The sequence below is a fragment of the Lampetra fluviatilis genome, chromosome 47, assembly GCF_964198595.1.
Source record: "Lampetra fluviatilis chromosome 47, kcLamFluv1.1, whole genome shotgun sequence".
Lineage (NCBI taxonomy): Eukaryota > Metazoa > Chordata > Hyperoartia > Petromyzontiformes > Petromyzontidae > Lampetra > Lampetra fluviatilis.
Window position 1 is genome coordinate 8,516,483 of NC_136321.1, and position 23,218 is coordinate 8,539,700.

Below are 23,218 nucleotides of genomic sequence, written 5' to 3' on the forward strand. Positions count from 1 at the left end.
CGGCATCGGCACCGGGGAGACAAAGGCGGCCGGGCGTGGTGCTAGCCGCACACACACACACCATCCCCTCGTGTGCCTGTGGCGTTTTTCGTAGCTCGCTAACAGCACTTAGCCCCCGAGGTCTATAAGGCTAACGGGGGGGGGGTGGTCTTTGTCTCCGTGTGTGTGCCAAGCAAGAAACGCATAAATCTTCAAGGACTCGCCTAAAGACCAGCGCTTTGCAGCTTTCTGCAAAAAGCGCTGGGCTGCATCAGCGCGCGCGTGTGTGCGGTGGCGGTGGTGGTTGACGGGGAGAGAGCGTGGTGGTGGTGGGGGGTGGGGGTGAGTGAAGGGGTGGTTAGGAGAGGAGGGAATGCGAGAGAGAGAGAGAGCGAGGGAGCGAGAGAGCCGAGCGAGAGAGCCGAGCGGAGCGAATCCGCGCCACTCCTCACTCCACCATGCACGCAGGAGCGCAGGCGACGCCGCGAGGGGAGCGCACGAACGACACAAGCGCCACCATTCAGCGGCTGCTCTTCACGCCTGCGGCTTCGCAGAGATACCCACACGTCGCCTCTTCCTCTTCCTCCTCCTCCTCATCCTCCTCCTCCTCTCCTCCTCTTCTTCGTCCCAGATTCTCCTCTTCATCCAATTCTTCCGCCCTTGCCGGACCGCTGGCTGCGAGCTGCTAACGACTTGGAAGGCTTCCCAAGCACGCTCCCTCTTCCTCCTCATCATCGTCCTCCTCCTTCTTCGTCCTGAACGCCACACAACCACCACCACCACGACTACTACTACTACATGGCTGCGCTTGGACACACGGCCGTGAGCGCAGCGGTGTTGTTTGGGCGTGAATGACTCGCAGGGGTTAGCCTCACCCCATCACCACCACCACCAGCAGCAGCACTTGCACCAGCCGTGCAATCTCTTCAGCCGCAAAGTCCCACAACTGTGATATCTTGAACCCTCCCCATCCCCTTGTAGTAATAATAATAATCATCAACATCAACATCATCATCAGCAGCAGTATCATCATCAGCAGCAGCATCATCAGCAGCAGCAGCATCATCAACATCATCATCATCAGCAGCAGCAGTAGCAGCACTGGCTACAAGGAACCGCTCAGGATGAGCCGCCGTCCCTTCCCAGCCCGTCGGATACGGTTCAATTCCGGGCTGCGAGTGTTGGTGTGGCTGTTCTGCAGCGGGCTGTCCGTGGCTATGCCGCACGTTCTGAGAATAGGTAAGTGTGCCCCGAACACCCACTCACTCGCTCAACACACACACACACACACTCTCTCTCAAAGCCAACCTTCGCCGATGTGTGTGTGTGTGTTTGATTGCATCCAACGTATTTTTTTTGTCATACACGCGGAGCGTTTATGCGCAAATGCGCTTTCACGCAATTACACGCGGCATTGTGCCGAGTGAAACGAAAGTGTTAATGTCGTGAACTGGCACAAACCAAGCCCGCAAGCTGCTAGCCCTCCTGCATTTCGAGCAATGTCATTCCAACTCGGGGCCATAAACAAAATCTCGGCTGTTGAAAACAGGTGAGTGGGCTCTCGCCTAGTCGAGGGATGAGAAACACCGTACCCTGTACCCGGGTTACCTACCTAGTTACCTACCCAGTTACCTACCGACCTCTATCGCTAAGGGACTGAGACCAAGCACATCAAAGGCGGGGCGAGAACAGCGGTTGGGAAATGTTAGCTGGGGTCACGATCGTCAGCAGGCGATCATCAATCCACTGCTGGATGAATGCCTTATCTCCACCACCACCTCTCACGATCCTCCCGATGCAATAATCCACACAGCACCTGCACACGAACTGACTTAATCGTCCCCGCAGGAACACGATGCTCGTGTGTGTGTGTGTGTGGATCAAACGAGCGTCTTTGGTCTTAATAAAATAAATACCTCTCATCCACCCTGCCCCGGAAAGATTGCGAAGGGGGGGGGGGGAGATATGTTGAAAGGAGAATTGCATCCGCACGTGCGTGGTGTAATTCGGAGCGACATGGTCACATCGGCGGCCCTAATTCTAGATTTGAAGCTTTCGTGACTGCAAGGATTCATATTTTTAGGTTTTTTCGGTAAAGTCACGTAGGTAAAAAAATTTAAGTACGTAGGTAAAAAATGTAAAGAAAAATTAATAAAACGTCGTGATTTTTTGTTTTTTAATTATTATTTTATTTTACTTTTATTAATTTTAATTTCAATTTTTTACCTACGTGACTTTAGCGAAAAAACCTAAGAATATCGGCGGCCCTGTATGGCGGTGCCGAGCTAACGTGGCGACTGCACACGGCTGGGCTTTGATTGCAACATTTGTTCCCGTCTGCTTCTTTTCAGCTGCTTGCCTTTTTTTTGTAACTGCGGCCGTCAATAGGCAAATGGGGCTGTGCCACTGAGCCCTGTTATGTACAGTTCAATTAAAGTGAACTACAACCGGAGCGCACAAATTGGAAGTGATGGAACGGTGCATTAAATCACGTTTATGTAGGTGCGTAAGTTCGTTACGTCCTTAATGCGGTGTACGCATCTTCAGTGCGCGTGGATCTATCATCCGTACCGTCGAGGCAAGCGTGTGGTGTACGTACACAGATTGTGTGTGCGCCCAGACCAGCACATCCGGCAGAATGTACGTATAATAATATGCTACCGCAAAAAGGTGGTCATTAAGGAGAGGTCAGCATAGCCATGGAGTCTTGAATCCATCTGTGCGGAGTTTTGAGCGGTACCACCTCGTTTAAAGCGCGTTTTCTCCTCCCACGAGGCCAAACGCGTATGGATTGAATTACGAAACAAATAAAACAGCCCAGCGCATACTCCTCCTGCAAATGAATACTGAGACTCGGGTGAGCCTTTGCAGGATGAATACGTTCTACCACTGATATTAACACACAACTATCATAGGTATGTGTTGTACTGTGTATGCACGTGGTAGTAGAGTGTATTCGGTGCTTCCGTGGATTATAAGCTCACGCTGTTCACTGTGTTCAAGCGTTATGCCACACGCACACACACGCACACACACACGCACACACACACGCACACACACACGCACACACACACGCACACACACACGCACACACACACGCACACACACGCGCGCACACACGCACACACACACGCACACACACACGCACACACACGCGCACACACACACACACGCACACACACGCACACACACGCACACACACACGCACACACACGCGCACACACACGCGCACACGCACACAGACACACACGCGCACACACACGCACACACACACGCACACACACACACACGCGCACACACACGCACACACACACGCACACACACACACACGCGCACACACACGCGCACACGCACACACACACACACGCGCACGCACAGGAAATCCATATGCAGGCAATGTTCAGTTGTAAAAGAGTCAAACGAATATACGCACCCAGAGAACCATCACCATGTAGCGTGAGATATATGTAGGGTTGAGCGGTGGTATAGTGGTGAGCGCGCTGCGCTATAAAACTGGCCAACAGAGTTTGATTCGCGGCTGTGGTGAGTGATATAAGAATTAGTCCGATACCCTCCCAAATTCCGTATTGACCATCGTGGTGAAGTATGGTGAAAAAAAACAATGACCCCCTATGACCGACGTGGCGTGGAGAGGACTTAACCTATGAGTGCATTAATCTTTAATTAGAATTATATGTAGACGTGCGTAACAGTATACATCATAAGCTATGCAGGTTGCATAGGCAGGCTCTATCCTGAGACTCATTGTAACTGCTAATTCAGGGGCGAGTGAGTGGGCGGGTTCCACGTCTACGCTCTTCGGCTTTCCACGACAATGTATGTACACAATGTATGTATGTATACGATGTACGTGTAGTCATGTATGTGCTACATACATAACGTGCACACTGCAGCAAATAGACACGTACAAACACACACGTGCAGATAGACTGTTGGGAAAATGTGCCGTTAGCAAGCACCTATGTGGAATGCGCATCTACAGCACACACGCTTCGTCAAAACAATGCTGTCTTTTCGCGATCTCATTTTGGGCTGAGTCGACCTAGGGGAAGGCCCGTTGTGTTTGGAGTTGAAGGGGAGTGCCCGAATGATTGCGCGCACACACACACACAAAATAAAGCGCTATATTCTCTAAGTCGCTTACCAGGAACGTAGCGAATAGAAATTCGCGGAAGGTTCGTGATGTCTGTGTCATCCGATTGAGAGCTTCTTCGGATTTTCATTGTTGTTGTTGTTGGTGTCCAGCCAGCTTGGGCTGGTGTTCAGAAAGTGTCTACGGGAATTGCCTTACAATTACACTGGTCAACACACTTTTTCTGGCATAAGATAATTCAACGGTTTTAAGGTAATTTTGGGGTGCTGATTCCAAACCTGGCATCAGTTTTTGTCTATCACATCAGGTTTTTGAGATATCAAATATTGCATTTTCAATAAAAACTGCAGAAAAAATTATTAAATAAATGTGGATATCTACATAAAATGATATTATAAGCACACCATCCTAAAAATACAGCGCCGTATTTTAACACTAAAGCAGTCACTGACTCGCAAAAACTTGCAATCATAAGTGACAGAGTTAATTTCGGGTAAAATCAATAAAAATGGGGTATGCCGATAGCATAAAAATGAGATGTGATAGAGCAAATCTGAGATCAGATTTGAAATCAGCACCTTGAAATTAGTCTAAAACAGCTGCAAAAGTCCAGGCCAGAATTTTTTTTTGTTGACCATTGCTATGCGTCATTATCATCATCATCATCATCAGCCATGATCAATCCACTCTTGGATGAAGGCTATCTCTAAGGAACCCTGCGATGTAATCATTCTCATCCACCGAGCGCTTGCAGACCAACTGTTTTCATCGCTCCATCTCCTAGGAATGAGATTTTTCTTGACACGTTCCATTACTTGGCTGCCACACATTATAATTGGCGATACAACACAGTGGTGCGTCGATAAGGAATTATTATTCAGCGTGGTCATCGGTCATCATCAGTCCACTGCTGGATGGAAGTTTCCCCACGCCGTGTCAGTCAGGGGGATCGCTTGACCATACTTCACCACGCTGGTCAATACGGATTAGTGAGGGAGCGAGCTCACAACCAGTTTCAGATCTGTGGCCGGGAATCGAACTCGGGTGACCAAGGTTTCAGAGCGCAGGGTGCTAACCGCTGCGCCACCGCTCGACCTGGTAGTGTTATATTGCAGTGTGTGGCATTTGACGAACACAATTGTAAGAGTGACACGTGCATTTCGCCTGGCACTGAGCTGGACTCAATGGGACGGATGCATTTGAACGCACTGGGAGGGTCATTACAGTCGTGACATTTTATAGCAGCTACCATCCCTCCCTCCCTCCCTCATAATAAACATAATTTAACGTGAGCAGTAAATAGTTCCTCTTTTTTTGCCCGTAATGATTCATTAAGCAGTTACCGCCGCACGGTCACGCCCCGTGCGCCGCTTTTAAATAAAGTTGATTGCCTCTTTAATGTGGCTGATGGCGTTGGTTGGAACTCACACGGACACATAAACGCCTTGCGGACAACTGCCGTAACTCGGATATACGCAGGTGCATTAAAGAAGTAGCCACACACACAGAAGCATTTAAAGTTATTTATTTATGAAATTTTTGCCAATCCACTGCTAGATGCAAGGCCTTCCCATGCCTGTGCCTATCACGGGGACTGTTTGTCCATTACCACGTTGGTCAGAGCGGGTTGATAAATCGGGGGAACCCCCAACCGGTTTGGATGTCACTCGCCAGCGATGCTAGCCGTGGTCGGGAATCAAACGCAGGTTACCGGGTCCGCTGTTCCACCCCACGGCGCTTGTGCCAGGCGAGGTACAATTTGAGGCCATCATGTGAAGTGTCGAAGGGTCTTTGGCAGGAGGTCACGGGAGAGACCCAGGGTTCTAGGGGCTGACTGAGATGACTGCCAGATGCACCACCTGTGCTCCTCACTGCGCCAGATTGCGTGTATATATACATACAAAGACAAAGATCCCCCGTATAGCTTTAACAGACTGTAGGGGCAAGTGCTGTTAGCGAGCACCTATAAAGGCCGGCATGGCACACAAGAGGGTGAGTGGCCAACACCACGCCCGGCCGTCTTTGTCTCCCCAGTGGCGATGTTTACACATTTCTCCAGGTACTCATTTGAGGCTGAGTCGACCTAGGGGATGCCCAGGACTGGTTCATATAATCGTCACTGATGTTGGCCGTGAGCGGGAATCGAACCCGGGTCGCCTGGTTCGTAGCTCAGCGTAGCGCTAACCGCTACACTACACACGCACACATTGACACACATTTATCAGTCTTGGGAATTTTGGTCCTCACCATAGGAATATGGAATTTCAACCGAATGTACAAAAACATCAATATACATATTGTTCATCGGAGCGTGAAATCACCGAATGTATCACCGTGCACATTATACGACGAGGACACGAGATCTCTCATGTTCGGCTGAATTTGGTTCGTGAATAGCCCCCTTTCTTGGGTTCATCAAAGTGCTGTGCATGATGCAGGACAACTCTGTTCGATGCAACTTGTTAATTAACGATTTTGTTAATTAAATTTGAAATCGCAAGGTGTTGCATCGTTTTGTTGGCGACGGGGAAAACCCACGCGCCCTTTGTGTGCGCGTTGCATTGTAACATTCTCTCTTTTGTGACTCCGAAGCCGAACCAACCTCGCCGATGCGATGGGGAACAATCTCAGATGAGTGCTGTTCAGCCAGCACGCGAACAAAAAAAAGAGCCAGTCTTCATCTCAGTTGGCTCTCGCATGGCTTTGTTGTTGTCGAACTTGTAACTTGAAACTGCGGGACAAAGGCCTCCCCCCAGTTCCTCTCATTCAGTCGTGGTCATCCAAAATAGACGCTGTCAAGCCTGGTGGTGTGTCATTCAGACGCTGTCTTTTCGACAGACCTGTTCTTCACCTGAGGACGGCTGCTTGCGTTGTGGCCGAAACGTCGTGAGAATTATTTTATTATGTTTTTTATTATTATTTTATTATTTCCCTTCTACGTGACTTTACCGAAAGAACCAAGAAGACATCCAACACCTTTTTTGTCTCGCCACTACCCATCTCTCGCGTTCTCCTACCTCTGTTTCTCTGCCCCATCTCGGGGTCTCCTCCACTTCGTCGTCAAATGTTGCCTCTCATTTCTCATCAGCTGTTCCCGTGACGCGTCCAGCCCAGTTCCACTTGATTAATTTCGCTTTAACAACGGGCATCGGTGACCCCTGTTCCATTTCTTAATTATACATTCCCTAACGTAGCTCTTCTCCTTACACGTAACATGCTTCTTCATATAGATACGTGGTGATATTTAATTGTCGGCTAAAGATATACCTCTACTCGACGACACTGCAGATTTAATAGTGTACTGCCAACCGGCTGAAGTGGCTAGAAATTCCAACACCTGAAAGGGCCTTTATATTGAAAGGAATCTTTAAAAAGCGTCTTTAATGTTTTAATTAACCATACGATGGCTAAAGGTATACATTTATGAATGCAGTTACTTGATGACACGACATCTTTAATATTGTACTGCCAACTGGCTTAGGTGGCTGGAAATCATCATAGCTGAGAGGGCCTTTATTTTGAAAATAAACATATTCGAGGCCCTTATTTTGAAAGAAAACTTAAGACGGCTGAAGGTCCCATCTATATGAATGTAGCCACTTGATGGCACTGCAGATTTAACGGTGTACTGCCAACTGGCTCAGGTGGCTGGAAATTCTGACAGCGGAGAGGGCCTTTATTTTGAAAGGCACCACGAGACGGCTGTCCAGCATGAGCACGGCTCGAGATTTGATTTGGGCTTTAGACCGAGCGCACACATTCACATGAGCAGCGTTATTGCTCGGGAAATTTAATTCCTGAACGCCACTGTTTAAATCAAAGCGTGTTGACTTGGCAATTATGACAATTTCTCCCTGGTCTGGCTGATTTTTCTTCTTTCAGTTTTAAGCATGCGGTGTTTTTCATGGCTTTGACTGGAGCCGTTTTGAATTATCATATTTTTCCAATACAGTATATGTTTGCAGAAGAATACAAATGTACAATATATAAACATAGCTGGATTATTTAACCAGGCGAAATCCCATTTCAATGCGTTAACTTTATTTGCACACGAGATCTGAATGTGATTGGATACATACAGGGCGACTATTGTTGCTTTAAATATTATTACTATACAATTGTAGGTATTTTCAAATTCAGATGGTGTGCTTTGTAATCAATACGCAACTTTCCACTTCACTCATTTTTCAGGAACACCTCTGAAATTAACTCCACATCTCCCAGAGCTTATATCATTACGTGAAACAAATGCCATTCCTCCACACGAGTCATCAAACATCATCATTGTTACACAATAGTAAACTCTTGTGGATGAGAATACCAATGATCACAACAGTAATGTGTGTACATTACTGTTGTGTACATGAACACCACTAAATGTATTCGTCACTATGTTAAAGTTGTTTACGTGGTCACTTTAACATAATGTTTGATTTCAGCATTAATGAAAGTATAACATCGAAAGGAAGAAAAAACCCGTGTAACCAACATGAACATATGCAAGGAAAAAAAACATGTTGCCAAAATGTCCTAAATCAGGGCCTCTTACCTGTGAGTCTTGAAGACGCAGTGATGACTTAGCTGGGTAACAAAAGGGCGCTATATGTTTTATTACAATTTGAGGCATGCGCTTCGGCTGTTGAGGATGGCGCAGCAAGACGCCTTTTCTGCATATATGTAAATTCATCTTAAATGTAGATTTGGAATTGCCAAACGAGTAGCATTTAATTAGGACTTAAGACCCGTGAAATTGGCTGTAATTGACACGGTTGACTAGAGGAGGTTTTGTCTGCCCCTGCCGGCAGAGGGAGCTATCACCCAGGCTGCGTCTGTTATGCTCTGGGCATCCATCACTTTCCTTCAAAATAAAAGTCCCCCGGCTCATATCTCAGCAGATAAAACAATGTGCACGTGCAATGAACAACCCAATGTCAATGCACTGCTGGATGAAGGTCTTTCCAACGCCATATCGATCGGTGGGGTTTGCTTGACCATACTTTACCGCGTTGGTCAGTGTGGGTTTGGTGATAGGGGTAGGCCCAGGACTGGTTCAGGTATCACTCACCATTGTTGACGTTAGCCATGGCTGAGAATTGAGCTCAGTTTGCCATGTTCATCGTAGAGTGCACTAACCAATATGCCATTCCTGCTGCCATAGATTAATATCATAGCAATTCAAGTATAACGCGTAGTTGTTGATAGAAGTGCACCATTCACAATTTAGTGATAGCACCTGAGCTAACCCAGAGCATCTTTAACATTCGTAAGTACATTTTTTAAAGCTGAAATTTGCGCTTATAATTTTTCCCCAGTAGCTACCCAACGGACTTCGCATTTCTCCATTATAATGTTTAAAATATATTTGTAACAAATCTACATCTGTACAAATATTTTGGCTTTCCAATTTGTAATAAATGATTGATATAGTTTGTTTAGTTATCTGGATCGGACCTTATGGTATTTCGACTGCCCCATATCTGATTAAACGCTTTAATGCGTGTGACCAAATCTCGGTGGCTGGGCCTCATCTCATCCATCAGAGCTCAGAAGCCAAGCAGGGGCCGAGCCTGCACAACGCTTACATGGGGGGGTTTAACCAATCACCACGCACCAACCACCTCGCACCGACCACCTCGCACCGTGACTTCAGCGTGGTGATCTCACGGTGCTGATGTCCCTCACGGTCTGCAAAGTCGTGGAGAATCCCTCCCATCCAGCAGTGGACATACAAGATGTTCCACGCGTGTACGAGTACACGTCTGGTTTGTTACGTTTGTATTTAATTTATGTATAAACGTTGCTTGTCTAGTATCGCTCCGTGCGTGCTATTACCGCATCTTGCCTTGACGAGGGGGATATTCTCTGTCACCAGTATACATCACAGCGTGCTTTAAAACAATGTTGACACTTGTATGGGATCCATACTCTTTGGTTCTTTCGGTAAAGTCACGTAGGTATAAAATAAAATACATTAAATTAAATCACGACGTTTCGTCATCAGATGGGACAACCACAGCGAGAAACAATTGCTGAATTATGGGGCTCTCGTTTTTAATGGTAAAATATACTAATAGGGTTTTCCCCTTTTTTCTGGCAACAAAACTGACACCTTTTGGCGTCATCTGGTCGAACACCATATGAGACTAGGCTCCAAAGAAAGCTGTCTCTGGAGTGGACCAATCAGTTTCAAAGACAATGCATACATTATCAGAGTATTGTTTTTTGTTTGCATTTGACTGCAAGTATTGTGGTTAATGTAAGCATGATTCCTTGCAAAAGGTGTCAGTTTTGTTGCCACAAAAAAGGGGAAAACCCCTATTAGAGTCTCTACTTGTTCGCTATCCTTGGCAACGCGTGGCCTGGAATCTTCTCCAGGTGGTCTCCAGAGCCCGGATGTGGCGCATTCCTCTCGTGGCGTCGTTACAAATCCTCAGAAGTGTTCAACATTTTTCGTGTGAAGCACCTCGCATATAAAAAAACAAAGTTAAGTAAAGCGAAACAAAAAGTGGCCGAGAACATTGCTACCCGCAAATTGAGTGAGACCCCCCCCCCCCCCGTGGGTCCAGGGGCAGCGTTGTGGCTTGCCCCCCCTCCCCGTCACGAGCAAGGTCACGGCCGCTCCTCTCAACGCGATCGGCAACCGTGGGGGGGGGGGGGGTGTGGGGCCGAGCCCGTTGCTTTCCATCGGGCTACGGGACGGAACCCGCGGCTGAGATCAGGACCGCGGGTGAACGGATCCTTGCGGCTGATACGCGGCGCTTACATTACAGGGCCTCCCGTTCGGTTGAGTTCCCGTCTTGCTCTCGGAGCGACTTGCCACCCAGATCCGTTCAAAAAAACCCCGCGCGCCTGGCGCGTGTGCTACCGCGTGGTCCACTCAGCCTGAAAAGGAGCGCGCGTCATATGGGACCGCCCCCGTCGGTTCGTTTGGACTCAAACGAGGTCCTGGCGGGCGGCGGTGTTAGCTGGCGACGAATAACAGGAAGCATCATGCGCACGCGTGGATTGTGTGATGTGGCCCAACGCGCCTTTAATCCTTGGAGGTGTCTCACGAGAGGTGGGGGCGTTACCTGGGTCTCGTCGCACAGCGCAGGACGAGATGACGTCGCACGCATTGCACGTGCGCATGGACGTCTTCCGTAGCCGACCGCGCCAATCGGAGGTGTCGGGGAAGGACAACAAACGAAACGTTGACATCATCGCCTTGGGCAAAAAAAGGCAAATCCATTCATACGTATTAATCACCAAATCTTTGTGAAACCCTTGCATCGATTTCGCCAATTTTTTTTACGTTTAGACCCTAATTGCAGCACAACTTTACACTGAAATGGAATTTGTAATTGGGTTATTGCGACCGCCATGTGACAGGCGGGCCGACAGACAGACAGAGCTAATGCTAATGTCTTTAAAAGGGAAAATATTTAGCGCATACCCTGGACAAAGTCTAGCATATGCGCTGGGGTCTGTCAATACAGCAGCATTGTACGGCGAAGTCACACGTGCTTTACATATATATATGCGCTATTCAACGCATGCAAAGTATGCATTTCATCCATTATCATTACAAATGCATGCATTCGCGATGGTTAACAGTGTGGTGCCATTAGGCGTGAGTGAATAAAACAGAGCCAACGTTTGCAATTTAGTCGAGCAGCGCTGTGCAATTGCCAGTATTCTGGGGAATGTAATATCGTGATAATATAGTACGGTATTGCATTAATTTTTTTTTCAATAGCACAAGATCCAATTATTTTTATTCAATATATATTCCCAGACCTAGTTATTGCTGGGACATGGGTGACCCCATCCCGCTTTCACCTCGTGGCCTCCTTTGGGGCCACGACCTTTGGGGGAAGGTTCTGGCTTCTTTAAAAAAAAAGTTATTTTTTGTTTGAAATCCCCCAGTGTATAGATTAGAAGGGGCCCCCTGGTGATGAGCCCGCTTGCCGCTGGGTTCACGGTCGTCGGTTTGAATATAACCTCAGTTGCCTGATTATAATGCACCGGGGTGATGTCATTACTGATCAATTGTGTGTGTGGCGCTGCTAATTTGTTTCGGGGTATCAAAAAAATATATAATCCCGTGGTAGCATTCGTGTGACGAGGCAATGTAAAAGTGTGGCCTTCAGTTGCTCCTTCGCCAAATGTTGCTGCTGGTGATGATGATGATGGGAGCAAGGGTTGAGTCCAGTCAGCCTTGCTCTTTACTGCAGCTTTCATCATCATCATCAGTCATCGTCTATCCACTGCTCGATGAAGGCCTTCCCACGCCGTCGCCACCATTCGTGGTCCAGTGCTGTTACCATCCATCTCGCTCCTGGACACGAACCGATCTCATTGCCCCATCTCCACGGTGGCTGCTTCTCTCGGACGCGCTCCCTCCTTTGGTTGTGATTCCGTCGCCCGTCTCGTCAATCTGCCATCATCCTGTCTCTCGATGCCTCCTGCCTGAGCCAATTTATGTTTCCTCGCTGTCAATTCGATCTTTATAATTTCCGTTTATTCTCTGACCCATGTGTTCCTTTTGTCGGTCTCTTGGTATAATTCCCAGGATGCATCTCTCCATGCTTCCTCGTGCAATTATACACAAACTATACACCGAATTTTTATTTAAAGCTTTCGTGACTGCAGAGATTCATATTATTGGTTCTTTTGGTAAAGTCACGTAGAAGGGAAACAATAAAATAATAAAAATAAGCAAGAACAAATTATTGCTGTGGATTTCACACCTGATGATGATTGCTTGTGTTGTAGTCGAAACGTCGTGATAATGTTTTGTTTTATATATATTTTTTTTATTGTTTCCCTTCTACGTGACTTTACCGAAAGAACCAAGAATATAAACTATACACCAATGAAATACACCTTTGATTCCATTTCCTTTATCACTGCCAACGTTTCTGATTCGTATTTTTCGCAGCCGGTGGTTTGAACGGTGTGGCCACTTTATTCTTCGGACAAACGTGTAGCCGAATGTTCAACTTTACAATGACAATCTATGCAAGAAGGCTGGTCAGCCAAAACAAAACGAACATTTTTGCAACCGCATATGATTATCCTCTTTATTTATGTGTCTGTACTTTAACATGCATCGAATGCTTCTGAAAATCGACAAAATAGTTTCCTGGTCAGATGAGTATGGGGAGGTGGTGCTCTCCTCCTCTTCACAGCCCTGGGTGAGTGGTGACAATTCCACATTTCTATGGTAGGGTTGAGTCTGTTTTATCGGACTGCAGCTACCGAGATTCCCACGAAGTGCTGTTCATTTTATTGACCCCCGAAGTGAGGAAGGGCTGAGTCGGAGCCCCAAACTGAGATTTGAACTCTCAACGTCCTCATTTAAGGGTTAGACATTCTCGCCACTTTGCGCCACCAAATTTGAACGCGCACATATGCCAGTACGGCATGCAAACAACCGCGACCAATTACGCGATGGCAAATAGCATTGGCACGCACGGCAAGAGAACGGGCTCCGAAGGAGACATTTAAAAGGCCTACAACTGCAACAGCCCCAAATAGCCCAAATACGCCGCGACACCTGCAAACAGGCAGCACACAGGGGACCCAGTCACAGGCCCCCATAAACTGGAGCCTTAAATCAGGCGCAGACATTGCACGTGCAGTTTAACGGTCAAAGCCGTAAATAAACACCACCCTTGATCGGCCACGCAAATGCTTTCCAGGTGTGGCTTGCCTGCAGTTAAGCCGGAGGTGATGGATGTCTCCGCTGTGCGACACACTCTTCTCATGCTATCGTGGCCACGCCCAACGTTGATCAACAACACGCCTCGTTTCGCCAGTCAGTCTCCGGGTCGGTGCTGGCTCTGGGCTGGTCCCCCAAAGAGTCTGGGTGCCCCCAGGGCCAGATTAAGATTTTGTAGGCCCCTAGGGCTACAGGTACTGTGAGGCCCCCAGTAATATTTTCCAAAGGAAAACAAAGTTAAAGAAAAATAAAATTGTATTTTTACAAGGCTAACAACAAATAAAATTCAGCATTCACAAATTAAATAACTTTTCACTTCATCTCTGGATGCCCTCCAGATAGCAGCCCCTGAAGCCCCGTGCCTTAATGCGGCCCTGGGTGTCCCACGGTAGGCCAGGCGGGTCGATCGGACCTGGCAGCACCTGGGTTGTGGAACTCCCCTGCCGAAGGCTGCCGGGGAATTGCCGTTCGGTTGGGACCTTAAATTCGTTTTTCGATTTTAGCTCGGCCACCGCTTAGCAAACCCCAACCCCCATCGTCATTGATGTAAAGCGCCCTGAGGTTGCGTGAAAGGTTTCCGAATAAGCTGTAAGCATTCTCACTATTAAGTGAACTTGAAGACTCACATCCCCGGGCTCACTCCTTCACTTGCCCTGCACGATCAGAACCAGTCACAACCTGCAAGTGTGGTGGGGACACGAACTTGCATCTTGGTCCCATTCCCGTGCCATTCCTGGGCCGAGAGAGCCTGGTTTCAAGTGGTCATGGAAACGAGACATCACCTTCCTCTTTTCCACTGCACAACCGAGCTGCGCCAGGGCTGCGTCAAAACCAACCATGTGCCTTTGGGTGCGGCTCGGGACAAGCGAGGTTGGTTTTTTTCCACTGCAGAAGCCAAGCCGTGCCACCTGACGTCACATACGTCGAGACGGGGGGTATTTCCCCTCCTTCCCACCACCCTTTTCCATTTGTCAACCTTCTCCGCTACCCAGAACCCAAGAGAAACTGAGTTTTGGCTTCGGTCCACAGCATTTCTGGACCATCGCAACCCCCCCCTCCTTATTCTGTTACAGTTTGTACCGTGTACCGGGTTTTTGTTAAAGTATTCAACATATTTTTTTAAACGAGTCATCGAGTCACGTGTAGCCGTGTGGTGGACAATTTAGAATAGTGTAAGATGCCTTGCGAGGCCAGCGTGTCGCGGTTTTCGGTTGTGGCTCAGCACGGCAAATGGCCAGTGGAAAACCGCCCGTTACTGTGAGGGGCCGTGCGTTATAGCTCGGCTCGGATGTGCCAGTGGGAAAAATGTGGTGATAGGAGACACGAGCTGGGCTCTGCGGGGAGATTATTTGACTCTTTCAGAGTTGTTGCTTTCAGGGAGCGCGTCCGGCAAATAAATAGAGTTCGCTCGCCTTTATATTACCAGATAAGAGCCTGGGAGAGGCGATAAGACTCCCTCGCGAGGTGGACGATTTAGAAGCAGGTGGTGAACGATTGAAACGTTAGAACTGTATATTTCCTGGAAGATCTCGGCTTAAATTACTTTTAATAGGGGGTTTCTATTTTAATAGCATCTCTTTAACATTGAAAAGCGACAGTTGTGTAATTGGTCTTGAATGATGATTTTCAAATAATACCTTATTGCACAAACGTAGCGAATGATTACAGTTGTCGAGAAGTTTTGCCGTGTGCTGCATCATCCGTCGTGATAATCACTTTTCTTGCATGGTGTCGTCCATGTGGCGGTAGTGTAGTGGTTAGCGCGCTGCGCTACGAACCTGGCAACCCGGGTTCGATTCCCACTCGCGGCCAACACCAGTGACGATTATCTGAACCGGTTCTGGGACTCCCCTTGGTCGATTCAGCCTCAAATGAGTTCCTGGTGTAATATGTAAATATCGCCACTAGGGAGACAAAGGCCGTCGAGCGTGGTGCTGGCCACCCGCCCGATCGTGTGCTGTGCCGGCCTTCATAGGTGATCGCTAACAGCACTTGCCCCAACAGGCTATGCGGGAAATCTTGTTCTTTTTTAAAATCACCTTTCTAATTGCTTGAGCAGTTCACATCTAATGTAAAATTACGGCTGGTTTTTAGTCTGAGCAATGGGCAAATGGAACTGCATTCGTGTCCATGTTCTTGAGTGGGCGGCAGTTTATTGGATAGGGCGCTGCTGTACGAACCCTGCGAATCCCACTCATGGCCAACATCGGTGGCAAATATTTCTACGTACGTAGAAATGTTTCTACGGTCGTAGCCAACCGTGCGAATCGGAGGTGCGGGAGCCAGTCTTGGGCCTCCCCCAGGTCGACTCAGCCTTTAACGAATACCTAGTTGCGGTGTGTGAACATCGGCACTGGGGAGACAAACGGCGGTCGAGCGTGGGGCTGGACGCACCACCCGCTCGTGCGCCGTGTCCCGGCCCTCATAGGCGCTCGCTAACAGCACTTGGCCCAACAGTCCGCGTGGGCTACACGGGAGGATCTTCTTGACCCCGAGATCTAACGTTCAAAAGCCTGGCAACGCCGCCCAAAAGATTGGTTGTTAAACCATTCACATCAAATGTAAAATGCGCTGGAGATGACAGTGGGCTTCGACAATGTCCTTGCGTATATGTCACGCGATAAATACTTTTTTGGCTGAACGTCAGCTTATTAATATATATTTTTAGAAAATGCTTTTACGCTCCGTGTGGATTTGCAGGCAAATACGATTTTCGCTTTTGATTATAGCTCCCAGGTACGGGCGCAAATAATATCTCGGATTATTGTGCTCTGCGCTAAAAGTGTGGTGTCGTGAAGCAAATCAATTTTTCTCTCTCATAAGAGAAAATCATTCAATCTCCCTAAGACAAATATTGCTTGAAGTCGGATGTTATTTTTAGGAAGCTCTCAAGATGTTAAAACTTGAAATATGAGCCGTCAAGGTAATTTGATTACCTTGGTGCTCGAGTCTTACAACCCCGCTCTTTCTATTTTACACATTCTGTTTCGAGTATTTGTTTACACTCATTTATTTAACTTTCTCTGCGCTTGTCCAGAGACGGTACCAGACTGAACAGTTGCCATGACAGTACAATTTTCAAACATCACACTGATTGTTTTTCATGGGGGGCGAATAAGCAACTTGCCAACTGCCAAATCGAGCTGCATTCGACGTAAATTTGACAAAGAAACAGGTCAAGTTTCTTTTTTAATTTTCGTTTCAGAATTCCTGCTATTTGGAATACAAAAAAAATCCACCCCGCAATTCTTGCTGAATGTAATTATAGTTTTGTTTAGAAAAAAAAAAAGCTAACCATGATTCATGCTGATTTTCTCACCTGCAATTGTTTTGGCAAATTTTTCATTTTTTGGGGGGAGGAGGGGGGGGTGTGTGACAAGGCATTTAAAACGGCAGGCATCCCATCTGGCGTTGTGCGCGAACTAAAGTGGTATAAATGCTCCCCAAAGCCTTGCCCTGCATTCTGTTCCTGCCAACGTGCTTGTGGGTAATTCTGGCAAAGTAATTCAGACTCCCCGCTTGGCGGTTCTGTTCTGCTTCTGAAAACACAAATAAATGAGCGCCGCAGCGGCGGCGATTGCCTGGCAGGAATAACAAGTGCTGAGCTCGCCACCTTCTTAATTGTGCAATTCCAGCCTTTGTATATCATAGTCACTCCGTGAACGTGGAACGTTGGGCGAATGTTGGGTCAACGTTGGGCCGAAGGTTCCGACCACTCGACCACCGTTGGTCCAACGTTGCACATTTACCGTGCGAGTGAAAATGTTGGCACGTGTGAATGTGTGAAGATATTTCCACGCGCCAAAAAAAAATCGAATGGGTAAGTGGTTAATGTCAGCCAAGATGTAACTATTCAACCTCCCCGTTTTGAACACGTGTTTTGTACGTGTTAACGTCTCGTTGCTGCGGTGCAACGGTTACCCGTTATGTCTGGCCAGTGTGAAAGAGGAGGCCAAATACGTTCTAGAGGGGGCTCTCCAGAGCTTAAGATAAACGTCTTCTTACGTGCATAAACTCTTGCGCATGAGGACGGATTTAAATCAATAGATTAGATGAGTAGTGCGGTTCGGTCGTACACGTGTGCAGCGCTTGAGCGCGTGTGCAGGTGTAGTGCGCGTCCACGTTACCCGGCGTCTGGACTTGGCAGTGATCAATGTGGGAAACTTGTTTTTGTGTGTTCCCGTGTGTGTGTGTGTTTTTTCTTCTTCTTGCGAGGAGCTAAATCCCCAGCGAAATGAGAGCCTAGCCCCGATTGCACGCGTTCAACCACCCGGCCGGCACCGACAACGAGCGTTTCGCTGATCTGCGAAGTGAGAAAAAGGAAAAAAAAAACCGACCAAACGCAATCGCTTCATATCAAGGGTTCATTTCTCACCCAATATATTCTGGGTCGCTGGTAGACTGCGGCAGGCAGGTGACCAATAGCAGCCACAGCCGTGGCTAGGACAGGGGCAGGGTGGATGTGGTGTGCCAGGTGGAGTGCCCACATCTCCCAGCAAGCGTTTTTAATCTCCCCCCCCCACCACCACCGCAGCCTATAACCATGCAGCGGTGTAAATGGGGCCACCACGGTTAATCGATCGGCAGGTCACGTGCAGTGGGGTAAAGCGTGGGTACTCGAACTTCTCCCACGACGTCTGGACAGCGTGGAAGAGTAGGCCAAAATACCCTGTAGAGGAGTCTCTCTGGAGCTCCCTCTAGTGGAGGCCCTGTTGCCAACAGTAGCGTGAGCAGTTTATCATCTGGTAGGTTATACTGGTAGGAACCTCCTGGTTAGACCAGCCCACAGGGGATTATTGTGTCCGTCCGTCGTGCAGGGAGGGGCTGGGTGGGGAGGGAGGGGGAGGGTGGGGCTGGTGGGGGGGGGGCTGAGGGGGGGGCTGGGTGGGGAGGTTGGGGAGGGGCTGGGTGGGGAGAGTGTGGCTGGGTGGGGGGTGGGAGGGGTGGGGCTGGGTGGAGGAGGGGCTGGTCACCCCGTGGTGCCCTTATTAAACTCAACGTTTAACCTACTCACGCTGGCTTGTGCCCGCCCTCACAGTCGGGCATATTTGCGGAATACACCACGCCGCCGTTGACCCTGCCCATTGACCGAGCAACTCAACGTTGCTACCAGCTCCCTCCGCAGGAATGTGTTTATTTTTTATTTTTTTTGTGTTTTTTTTCCAGGAAAGTCTCGCTTAGCCTCGAGACTCATTCTCAGTCGGGTTCCACCAAGTTGTCGCTTTTTTCAGGGGGGGGGGGGGGCGCAATGTTTTTCCGATGTGCAATCCCCATTGAGTAATTCTGCTGGTCATTCTTAAGCACGTGGGATCATTGGCCACTCTCAGTTACATTGAGCGACTTTTTTAGGCAATTTCAGGGCTGCAACCCTTTTTAGTGTAGTCGTGGGGATGGCATCTCAGTGCACAGATGTGTGTGTGTGAGTGGCTAAGTTGGCTAAATTAGTAGTCGTAGTTAGTTGGAAGTGGGAGCAAACCGAGTTCGATTGTCGTTCACGGCCAAATGCCACTGATGAATATCTGAACCAGTCGCGGACCTTTCTAAGGTCGAGGCAGCCTTAAATGAGTGCGATGTGAAAAAATAATCGCAATTGGGGGGAGACGTTGAAAATCGGGCGTGGTGTTGGCCACCCCCAGCCATGCCGGCGGCCTAGATCGGTGCTCATGAGCAGCACTTGCTCCAACAGTCTGTTGAAGGGCTAAATGGGGGGCTCTTTGGCCTTTGTTCATAACCCTAGGTTAGAATCGTGTCGCAGATCGATGGCGCGAGAGGCACGTAGAGTTTGATTTCTGTTGGCTCGCACGTGGTCTCTAGGCTTTCAAACACGTACCGCTTTGAACGAACCACAACACAAGAGGAGGGCCGTGCATTACGGTGATGCACGGCCTATTTCTTACGGCCAAAATCCCCAGGATGCCAGCGGAAATTGCCCAAATGTAATATGCGGCCTCTAATTGACAATACTCATGGTGGTACAATGACATCATCATCATCATCCTTTGTCCGAAAAATACAGAGGCTAGCTTTGTGGATGGGCACTGCGGCCAATACCGCGTCGCCGTTTGTTTATCACGCAAGTCTATGTGGCACGTCAAGAGCTCGCTGCTGTGGTTAAACTCCCTTCTCTTTTGCTGAGTTGCCAATTTTGGAGATTTTGTCGCAAGATCTGGCAACTAACTTTTTTGGGGTTCGTCCAGCGACAACATTTTTTTGGCGAAGTAACTGGCGACAATTCTAGCCACTTGTTGGGAACGAGGGCCATTCTGCTGATTTAGGAGCGATTCCAGGCATGTTGCTGATGATCCAGTATAATATTGTTAGGCTTTTTCGCTAAAGTCACGTAGGTAAAAATTAAAAATTCAAATTAATAAAAGTTAAATTAAAATTAATAAAAGTAAAATTATCAAGTGCTCTCACTTGATACAGCTATCGTGCTGTGACGGTTCCACCTGAAGATGGAAGCTTGTATTGCCTCCGAAACGTCGTGATTTTTATTGTATTTTTATTTTTATTTTATTAATTTAAATTTTTTACCTACGTGACTTTACCGAAAAAACCTAAGAATTTGAATCCTTGCAGTCACGAAAGCTTCAAATCTAGGATCCAGTATAAGTTTGCTCCGTGTGAAACATTTTCGACCACGTTTAAAAGATCCATCTCGTAACGCTTAGTGGCTTTTTCAGGTTCGTTTGTTGACCTTGGGGAGTGGGCAGCCCAGCCTCGTCACGGTGTGTTACACACTCGGGCCAAGACTCCTGTACGATGCTGAATTGACTTGCACATCATCAGCTGACCCGCTCGCACATTAAGGCATCCGTAACGTTGCTATAAACGTTACTTATGAAAACCCATCAAAAAATAAACTGGAATCACAACCTTTAATTTCTCCCATCATCGCATTATCCACCCCCACCCCGCCCGCCACTGTACCCGTTGTTTTAATGCCACTTAAAACACCCGCTTGTTATTCGCATTATTCCATTCCCCATAATTGAATGCGTTAATTAAACTCGTTAGAGCGGATGCTGTATACAATCGTCTGGCAGGTGGCAAATTTGGAGCCGCGACTTATTTTTTTTTATTTTTGCGCCACACCGCGCGGCGGTCCACGATTCCATTTGCGGGGAGCCGTGCGGGGGGGGGGGGGGCCGGGCTTGGGGAGGAGGGGAGGGGGGGAGGGGGGGCCGTCACGTCACAGTCCTCGACGATGACGACGACGACGACGGCTCGACGAGCCAGTTGGTTAATGTCGCCGTGGCGCGGCACATAACGGCCCGCGGCTCTGATTTAGCGCGCGTCAAATCACCACCCACCCACCAACCCACCAACCCACCGCTCCAAAAGAAACAAAACGGGCGCTTTTAGCTGCGCTTCCCTCGCAAAGGGCCGAACGAGACGGCGTTTCATTCGGGGGGGGGGGGGGGTGGGCGGCCTATGGAGTGACGGGTGCTTCGCCAACAAACGGCTGCGTGTTTAGTTTTATTTCTTTCCTTCCGGGAACGTCTTTCTTGTTCGCTCCGGAATAAAGTGTAACGACGCAAGCTGCTGGGTTCACTTGGAGATGGCTCACGGGGGGGGGGGGGGGGGCAGTGCGGACAGGGAGGGAAGGGGGCGTAATGCGACACACGAAGAGAGGACCGCGTCTGGAGTCTCCGAGGAACGAACACCGAGGCAGAAAGGGCCTCGCCGTGGTTATGGCTAAATAGCTTGCCGAGGTTTTTTTTTGTTTCGTGAGCTAATTTCGTGTTTATTTGTGGGGTTGGGTGGCGGGGTGGGTATCTGAATGTTTGCACCGGTTGCGCGCAGATTGAGCATTCGCGCTCGGGCACAGTGGCGGCTTGACTCGGCAGCAACATTTGGCAGCTCTGCTTGTGACATCTCTTCGGAGAGACTGACAAAAAACCCTCGGCTGCTCTCACGCTCTCCCGCCCGCCAGCTGTTGGACGCGCAAATGTAGCGCTCAGTCTTTGTTCCATCGGCTGGATTGCCGAAGGGTGCAATGGCCGTTGTGGTGAAGTTATGGGGTTCAAGCAACTCTCGTGACCGAGGTGTGGCGTGGGGTGGCCCTCGTGCAGCGATGATGAGAGAGCGAGAGAGTGAGCGAGAGAGTGAGCGAGAGAGTGACCGAGAGAGTGAGCGAGAGAATGAGCGAGAGAGTGAGCGAGAGAGTGACCGAGAGAGTGAGCGAGAGAGTGGGTGAGAGAGTGACAGAGAGAGAGAGAGCGAGAGAGTGAGCGAGAGAGTGACCGAGAGAGTGAGCGAGAGAGTGAGCGAGAGAGTGACCGAGAGAGTGAGCGAGAGAATGAGCGAGAGAGTGAGCGAGAGAGTGACCGAGAGAGTGAGCGAGAGAGTGGGTGAGAGAGTGACAGAGAGAGAGAGAGCGAGAGAGTGAGCGAGAGAGTGACCGAGAGAGTGAGCGAGAGAGTGAGCGAGAGAGTGAGCGAGAGGTGGGGGTTTTACATAAAGCTAAGTTTAAAAATGTAAAAAAAAATTTTTTTACGAAATGATGAACGAAGCAAAGTGCCGACTACACCGAGCATCTTATTTTTTCCACTGATCGTAAAAAAAAAGATATTGGTGTCGCACGGAGGAAGAGAGCGGCACTTTACAGGGCCGCAATGAGTTTAAATTTTCGGTCGAGAGCTTTTTTTTTGGGGGGTGGGGGAGACATTGAACGACTCTCTGAGATGCTTCTGTGGAGCGTGCGACAATGGGAGGCCGGTCGCTCAGACGAGCCGTGGGGGTTGGAGGAGGGGTGGGGGGAAGTCGAGGTTTGCCCACCGCATTCGCACACTCGCCGAGCGGATTGGCCACGAGTCCCAATTTGTTGTTGTGCCCTCGTCGGCAAAAACTGCACCGGCAACGTGAGACTTTGTAATCTCCGCCGAACGTGTTGTCATCTTGTGGTGGTTTGACCCATCGCTTGACCTGAGCGGTGCTGGCCGGATTCTCCGCGAGAAGGACGGGATTACAGCCCCTCGCCGCCCCTGCCCCACCCCTTCCGCCCTTCAGCGCCACGCAGCCAGCTCGGTCCGCTTTTCGCCATCGTTTAATTGTCCCGGTTGACGCGAGACGTTTACGGAGGCGGATCGGAATGCAGGCGAGGAAATTAAGACGTGCGGCAAACGGCAGCTTGGAGTGCATTTGGGGAAAAAAAATCCCGTTTGATAATAATGAGAAGCAGGAGAGAGACGAGACGTCTATTCAGGGAGATGGAGCGGTGAAATCAATTCAGGTGCTCATTGGATTGTTACGTCTCATGAGATGCCTTCATCCGGTGGTGGATCGACCATGGCTCACGTGATTTTTCGACTTAAAGCTTTCGTGACTGCAGGGATTCATCTTCTTGGTTCTTTCGGTAAAGTCACGTAGATTGGAAATAATAAAATAATAAAAATAAAACATAATAAAATAATTCTCAC

The 23,218-nt window shown here is 48.7% G+C and overlaps 1 protein-coding gene across 7 annotated transcripts in view; it reads left to right on the forward strand.

Annotated features, from left to right (window-relative positions):
* The first annotated feature begins 1,051 nt into the window (after positions 1–1,051).
* Positions 1,052–23,218, forward strand: part of LOC144947939 (glutamate receptor ionotropic, kainate 2-like) — a 219,916-nt gene continuing 197,749 nt past the window's right edge. For all 7 annotated transcript variants that reach the window (XM_078877355.1, XM_078877356.1, XM_078877357.1 and 4 more), the window contains exon 1: positions 1,052–1,218. In XM_078877355.1, coding sequence (XP_078733481.1) covers positions 1,104–1,218 — 115 coding nt within the window. In that variant the 5' untranslated portion in view covers positions 1,052–1,103. The remainder of the gene's footprint in view (positions 1,219–23,218) is intronic.